General features: G+C 47.5%; 1 protein-coding gene across 1 annotated transcript; it reads right to left on the bottom strand.

Moving 5' to 3' along the window:
- Positions 1 to 3,337: 3,337 nt before the first annotated feature.
- On the bottom strand, positions 3,338 to 6,070 carry LOC136522394 (uncharacterized). The gene is made up of 3 exons (XM_066516216.1): positions 5,900 to 6,070; positions 4,037 to 5,809; positions 3,338 to 3,937 (listed from the first exon to the last, which is right to left on the bottom strand). Exons 1-3 carry the CDS (start codon positions 5,981 to 5,983, stop codon positions 3,866 to 3,868), a joined length of 1,929 nt encoding a protein of 642 aa, XP_066372313.1. The 5' UTR covers positions 5,984 to 6,070; the 3' UTR covers positions 3,338 to 3,865.
- Positions 6,071 to 8,183: the final 2,113 nt, after the last annotated feature.

The following is an 8,183-nucleotide window of genomic DNA, read 5'->3' on the forward strand; positions in this document are numbered from 1 at the left end:
TGCACCTTGCCTAGTCAGGACCAACGAATCAGAGTAGGTCTTCATCGTGAAGGGAGGCAAGGGAAAAGGCAGAAAGAGCATGGATCCATCTGACCTAGTCGTGGAGGGACGGTCGTGGCCGCTGTGGCAGGGAGGGTCGATCTCCACTTGTACGCAGACGTTCTTCTCCTCCGTCCCCATCGCCGCATCGTTCGTGCTCCAATAGTGACGAGCACCGGGTCCTGTCGCGGCTGCTGCTGCCAAGGGGTGGAGGAGGAGGAGGGCGCGGGCCTAGGTTCACGCTCGAGCCGCGCGGTGGAGAGGCGCTGCGAGGACCCGGAGAAGGAGGGGGAGGGCGCGCGGCGGCGGCTGCTGCTTGGGGAGGAGGGCGTGGCGCCACGGCGGTTGCTGGCCGGGGAGGAGGAGGGCGCGGTGCACGGTGAGGCAGCGGCGACGGCGGCAAAGGCGTGCATGCGTGCGGGTTAGGGTTCGGGACGGGGAGGCAGGCGGCCGAGCGAGAGCCGGTGGGCCCCACCTGTCGGCGCCGATTTGCTTTTATACTGTGAGCAGGTAGATTGGTATAGAAGAGGATCGATCGCACGGTGTATTCGTTGGGGTGATTCAGCCGCCCCTACAAATAGCCGCCTCTACGTACCAGCCGCCCCTACAAATCGACGTATTTGTAGGGGCGGCTCGTATTACCAGCCACCCCTACTGTGCCATTTGTAGGGGCGGCTGCTGTGCTGGAGCCCGAGCACGTCACTGTAGGGGCTGCTCCAATGTCAGCCGCCCCTAAAAAAACGGCCCATTGCTGCAAACTATTTTTCAAGTAGTGAGAGGAGAAGGTACTAGAAAACCATCAGAAGGCTATCCCGTCATGTATAAACTGGATGCTTCACTCCCGACGTCTTCAGGACATGTCCTGGAATTTTATGACCCTGGCCTGTCACCTCAGCAAGCTTTTCACTCCCACACCGGAGATGTCCGTAGTTGCTTAAGAAAGACAACATGCAACTAAATCATCCCAAATGCCTCTCAATCCTGAACTCTTACTACAACTTGTGTAAAGCATCACATATTATGTATGCGTGCTTTGTACCCGAGAAATGGTAGTTTCATTGAAATCTTTGGGTCACATATATATCATCGTTGGCTCATTGGGTGGTGCCTGTTGATCTGGTGAGAACATGGAGGCATGGCAATTTAAAGGGATTGCCAAGCAGGAACATATTGTCATGGTGATTGGATCAGCTCAATAACTTTAGCAATTCGCCTCTTTACTGAGTAGTGAAGGTCTCACCTAACGATAATGTCCTTTTGCCATGCCGGGTGGTAATTGTGAGACATAAAAGATGACCAAATGAGTTGGTTTAATAATGAACATATATACACTTGGGACTAGAGAAATTGATCCCTATATATATTGCCCTGTGGAGAGAGTATATATATATATATAGTATGAGCTCTTTTACATAAACCTGCTAATGGGCTGGAAACCATCCTAAAACTACACAAGACCAACTGCATAAGCTAACGTCGAGCCGATCCAACCCCCCACTATTTCTGCTCCTTGATCCAAACCCAACCAAACCATCTGCCAATTAAAACTAGACCAGACAACACTTGATTCCTTATTAGACCGGTTTGCAGCGGTGGTGGCCGCGTGCCAGCTTGCCACGGCGATTGCGGCATGGCCGGCGAAGCCCCCTGCGGCTGCGACTGGCATGATGCCATTGCTCATTGCGGCAATGGCGGCGGTGGCCAGATCCTGTGCATGGTATTTTTCTCGAGGTGTCAAGAAGCTTGTGGCTTCCCCCTGCTCCTGGTTGAAGCCCCTCGCAAGAGCTAACTCATGTCGGTAACTCCGTGGAGCCCACATGCACCAGTGGATCTACATTGGGCCTTCTCCCCGACCGCTCTCCGCTGTTTGCACTATGGAGCTTCGAACCAAAACGTCGCAGACCTTGTTTGCTTAGTACACTGATGGCAGGCTCTCCACACGTCGGAGGGCCTCATAAGACTACAAGCCCCTACTGTACAAGCAATGGTGCTCGCAAGCACCTAGAAGGCAAGAGGTATATAAACCTCACTAAACACTAAACCTAAACCTAGAGCAAGTGCCAAATATGAGGTTTAACTAGTCGAAGTACTTTGCAAAGTACTAATGCTAATCACCTAATATTTCCTTAAGAATTTTGGTGGCTAGAGCAACTAGATATGAGCCTCGACTCACTAGCAACAATGCTCAGCTCCAACAACACTCAAATGGTCGGTTGGGTGTATTTATAGCCTCCATCCCTCAATATAGCTGTTGGCATTGGTGTACCCTCAGGCAGAGCTCACCGAAGCTCTGGTGAGGCCACTGAAGATTTTTTGGTGCCTGCGACGTAGACTAGCAGTTAGGCTAGCTACTGCCAACCGTGGAGACTCCATTCTTCGCTGCCCTTCTCCGGTGATGTCCCAAACCTTCTGCAGAGCCTCTGGTGAGCACCCTTTCTTCTGGTGCTTTTCGTTCCTCTGGGTAACACCGGAGCTTTCTTTTGCATGGTAAAGCCTTCTACAGAAACTTTGCTCGACTATTTGGCCGGAGCCTAAGCTTCATTGCTGTCCAAGCCAACACCATTGGCCGAGAGCTATTCTATGTCAAAGTCATGGAGCAACTCGGTTACCACTAGTACTATGCAGGTTCAAGGCCCACCTCACATAGATTGCAAGATCATTTGCATTTTTGCTTTGGGTCCTACCCCATTTGCAAGTAGACTAGGTTGTTCCATCTTTGGTAGACCATGTGCTCTGCACTAATTAATGCGTTGATATACTTAAATGATGTGCTTGGTTACACAATTGGAGACGTTCACGGTTCACTACACAAACTATGTCGTGGCACTTAATAAGCAGTAGTAGTGAGTGTGAATGTGTGATCACTTGTTTTGTAGTAATAATAAGACTATCATCTATAATTGTGTTTCTTATGACTTTGGTTTGTAATGACTTCGCCTCTCCTAGTTATGATGTTATATCCAATATCGTGTGAGATATATGATGGCATTAGGATATATTTAATGTATTATATTAATATCAAATATCAAATATTAGACAATTAATAACCTCTATTTAATTGAATGGAAAAAATAAAGTATATAAAAAGTAGGAAAATGAAGGTCACCGTCGGTTAAAGTCGGCAGTGACCCTTACGCTATCACTATCGGGTAGAGGATCGACCCGGTACTGATATGTTCTATTATCACTATCGGGTAGAGGCAGACGATCCTATCACTGCTAGGTATATATGTGGTGCTAGATTTAGATCCGGCAATGATACATATGGGTCTAATATATATAGTATATATTGGAATAGATGACGTGACCATTTTATAAATCTCTGAACCACAAGATGATTACACAACAAAATGTATGCTTAACGTAAGAGCTCATTTGCTAGTAAATAATAAAGGAGGGTATGCCCAGTACAAACGGCTAGGTAACTTAGGGGGTGTTTGCTTCCTACAGGAAAATTTTAGTACCTGTCCCATCGGATGTTTAGACACATGCATGAAGTATTAAATATAGACGAAAAAAATAACTAATTACACAGATTGTGGCTAATTTGCGAGACGAATTTTTTAAGCCTAATTAGTCCATGATTTGACAATGTTGTGCTACAGTAAATATGTGCTAATGGCGGATTAATTAGGCTTAATAAATTCGTCTCGTAAATTAGTCTCCATCTATGTAATTAGTTTTATAATTAATTCATATTTAGTTCTCCTAAATAATATCCGAACGTCCGATGTAACATAGACTAAAATTTAGTCCATGGAACCAAACACCCCTTTAGTTATTGACGACCTGATAAATATGCCCACTTAAATCAAGTGCCGAGTTCTCAATCCTTCACGTCTTGCTTCTTGGCGCCCGACGAGCGGCATCGCCTCAGCTTGCTCGCATAAACCGCGGCCTGTATTATATTTACATAAAATTAATTATTAAATACATGTTGATAAATAAAGCTTGTTTTCGTAGAAAAAAATAAACCCAAAAGAGTAGTAATTCGTACCAGGTAAATGTCGCGGTACATGGCGCGGTCGATGGCCTCCAGCGACGCCTCCTGGAAGACGGCGGCCAGGTGCTGCTGCTCGTCGTCCACCGCCGGCTGCTCCTGGAACGACATGAGGTGCTGCTTTACCTTGGACCACACCTCCAGCCTCCACTCTACCATCTCGAATTCGTCGACGCCGCTGCCCACGTGCTGGACGTTCGTCGCCGCCGCCGTCGTTCCAGCCTGCCACCGCGGCAGCTTCCGCGCCTCCTCCAAGACGAGCCGCATCGCCGGCGTCAGGAACTGGACGACCGCCTTCTCCGGCGAGCCGATGCTGGTGGCGCGCTGCATCTGGTGGCTAGACACCCAGGCGTAGACGTAGGCCGCCACCCCTGCCCTGAGGCTGCTCACCATGACGCCCACCTCCTTCTCCAGGCCGCTCATCAGGTCGAGGCCGCCGCCCCAGAACTGGTGGCACGCTCTGAACTCCTCCCACTTGAGCTGCAGCACATCCGCGGCACGCGCTCTGTCGTCGGTGATCAGCTCGCCGTGGACGACGCCGGCGACGACTTCCAGCAGCTCCAACCGGACGATGTGCTGCAGGACCACCGGGGAGGGAACAGGAACAGGAGCTTGCCGCCCACCGTCTAACACCGCCGGTGACGGTGACCTCTGCACGAACACGCCGTGTCCTTCTACAGTGATCAACCGGGCGCTGGGATGGTCCCTGTACGAGTAGCCGACGGCGAGCAGGCGCTGCTCGTGGCGGTGATGGTAGTAGCGGTCACAGGCGCCGAGGCCGTCGCAGTAATAACCGCCCTCCGTTGACGACGACGACGACGATGATGGCGCAGCAGCTGGCACGTGGAGGTGGACCACGAAATGCTTCGCCTCGCCGGAGTACAGGACGCCCACGGAGACCTCGCAGGAGGCTCCGCCGCAGCTGACGCTGCTGTCGTGGCCACCGGAGTCAACGCGGTCTATGCGCACCCCGTTCAGCTCGTCGGCCTTGAGGACGACGCGCGTGTAGGCGGCAGCGACGGTGCTCAGCCCGCCGAGGCACACGGCGAGGGCGCCGGCGACCTCGCCGAGGTTGTCGTCGTCAACGAAGGAGTAGGTGCCGTGAGACTCTTGGGCAAGGTACAGCAGGACCTCCGGATCGTGCGCCCTGCCCAGGCCGAAGGTGTGGACGGGGTACCTGCCGAGGGCGCCTCGGATCACCTCGCGGCGCCGCTCGCTCAGCGTGAACCCGCTCGTGTCCTCGCCGTCGGTGAGGAGGACGATGAAACCCAGGCGGCTCCGGCCGTCTCCCTGCCTGCCGTCCAGGACCTTCACCGCCTCCTCGAAGGCCGGCACGAGCGCAGTGCCGCCACGGGCCTCGAGCTGGTCCACGCTTCTCATGGCGTTTCTCCGGCCGTCGGCGGACATGTACAGCAAGCCGGAGCTAAGTTCTTTGACGGGTCGATCGTTGAACGCTACGATGGAGAGGCGATCTCCGTCTTCGAGTTTGGCAACCATGAACTTGGCGGCCGTCTTCAGCAGGTCCAGCCTCGACGTCGGCGTCCTCCGCTCCGGCGGCACTGCAGCCGGGTCATTCATGCTGCCACTCACATCGAGGACGGCGACGACGTCGATGGGGACGCGCGCCTCAGGACGCACCGCCGCCGTCGGCGCCTCGACGCGCAGCAGCACTTGGAAGTCCTTTCTCGCCTGGCCTAGTGGGATCTCGTGGAAGATCGGCGTGGTGCTCACTTTCACCGTCGTCTCCGCCGCCGCAGTAGGCGCCATCATCTGCATACACGCACCATCGAATCACTAAGACATGAGACTAAATTCATGTGGCCAGATTATATTAGCAAAGTTCGAACAAATTAATGGTACCAGCTGTGTGAGCAGGAGTGTGGAGAAGAAGCATGCGAGTAACCGAGGCTGCAGGATCATCGTCGTCACTTGGAAGATCTGCATGATCTGTGTCAGCTAACGATGATGATACAATTTTTGTGTGTTGGATTGGATGGAAGTATCCTCAATCTGGCTTCATATATAGACCGGCTGGTGAGTGTGGAATCACTTGCTCCATGCAAAGCCTTGGCAACTGACACAGGAATCACTTATTTGGCTATATTATAATTTGCACATACGTACGTGCACTTCATCAGAGATACTAGAATATCAACGTACATGCACAACTTATTCCTTTACTGTGTCTTCAGCCGCATAGATCGTATTGTTTTGCTAGAAAATTAAATGTTTTCTTGGATTCAATTGGCAATAAGAATTAAAAAAAACTTTGTTGTAGTCTTTAATTTGTTCAAACATTACTACAAAATCGATTTTGAGAAACTCGATTTCGTCTGGCACATACAACCTACATAAATCGTCTTGGGGCCCAATATATAGCATGCATGTAACCACCTCTGAATCTGAATTTTACTCGGATGATCCTCGCAAGTGCTGGTTATCTCCTCAAATCAGCAGTGATATATCACTTTTTGGTTCATCGCTATGCGTGGTAGTGTAAACCACCGGCACACACGAAAAAATCCATAACTTCTTCATATGGCATAAGAATACAAACTTTTTATAAAACTGTAGAATACTATGTCAGATTTCATAATCACTGCCGGGTCAAAATGGATAATCGGCAGTGACGGAGCAGCCTCATCATTGTCGGGCATAGAACCGGCAATCTTAAGTAGTAAAAAATTAGAAAATATTGTTCTCCTCAAGATTCAAAATTAAGATCTCAACGTTGATGTTCCCTCGAGCGCACATACCAGCTGACCATTGTGTTCCTCAAGATTCAAAATTAAGACCTCAGCGTTGAAGTTCCCTCGAGCGTACATACCAGCTGACCTACGCGACATATGTGACTATATAGCTGACGTTATTTTTTTAACTACACAATTTTGGATCTTATATTGTACATTTGACACTTCAAATGATCTAAAATGAAAAAGTTGTTAACTGCAAAGATGTAGATCTCACCGAGTACTACAACTTTGATGTTGATCTCATCTCCATTCAACATTGTTAATCATCTCAAATCTGTTCTGAGGACTTATATTAGATATTTGGACTTGTAAAGCATCTTAAATAAAAAAGTTATCAACTACAAAGTTTTAGATCTCTTTAAACTCTACAATTTTGATATAAAGTTTATCTTAAGCCGAGGTCATATGAATAAGTTATGATTTTTTGTGCTAAACAGGCTATCACTGTTGATTCATGGCTTCAACTGACGAGGTAGTACCATGTCTGTCACTGTCTGTTGGAGTCATGAGCTGGTAGTGATATCCACCTATCACTATAAGTTATAGCCACAAACTAGTAGTGATAAACTTAACGGTGCTGACTCCAACATAATCGGCAATGATGGTCCGACGGTGATTACATGTTTTGACGTAGTGAGTCAACTATTTTTTTATCTGAGATAGTTTGGATTTCAAAACAGCTCCTATGTTTTATATGTCATTTATACTATGTCATGTCAGTTTATTTAATGTTTCATGTCTATGTAACTCTCATTAAACTTCTATTGAGACTGTTCTTAGCATAACTAGAGTTACATCTTAAAGGGAGCATTATTTTTAAAGAAAAAATACAATATTAAAATACTTTAAAAATAAGAATCTAGTGCTATTATACATTCAATATATATGCAAACTTATATTATTGCATTAATATTGGCTATAGATCTTGGAAGATTAATCTTCAACAATAAGCATTGATTCTTTGTTAGTGGAGTGTTGTTGAGGCAGGAGAAGTACTGCCGCATGATTGTTTAATTATTTGTTTCGTTAACAACACATTTGTCGATGTTTTATGTCATTTTAGGTGAGTATATCTACAATATATCATCCATGTTACCTATTTCAAATAATGCCTTTATACATACATACATACATACATACATATATATATATATATATATATATATATATATAGTACTGAGATGCGTATGGTAAAATTTAATTGGGTCTGATCTATTATTTATTCAAGTAAATCAAATAAATTCTAAAATCTATAATAAATTTTGGGTATAATAGAGGTTATTTTTCTTATGTGAAAATGATAAAAGAGATTGGGTCAGCTTAAGCGGTGACCATGCATAGAAATGTGTTCTAATTGTGAGGTTGAGAAAGATAGAACGCAAATGGACGAT

The sequence above is a fragment of the Miscanthus floridulus genome, chromosome 18 (assembly GCF_019320115.1).
Source record: "Miscanthus floridulus cultivar M001 chromosome 18, ASM1932011v1, whole genome shotgun sequence".
Taxonomy (NCBI): domain Eukaryota; kingdom Viridiplantae; phylum Streptophyta; class Magnoliopsida; order Poales; family Poaceae; genus Miscanthus; species Miscanthus floridulus.

Coding starts and splice junctions, on each gene's coding strand:
- LOC136522394 (XM_066516216.1), bottom strand. CDS start 5,983: ATGCAGATCTTCCAAGTGACGACGATGATCCTGCAGCCTCGGTTACTC. Junction 5,810..5,899: donor CACTCCTGCTCACACAGCTG/GTACCATTAATT, acceptor GCGTGTATGCAG/ATGATGGCGCCTACTGCGGC. Junction 3,938..4,036: donor TGTACCGCGACATTTACCTG/GTACGAATTACT, acceptor AATATAATACAG/GCCGCGGTTTATGCGAGCAA.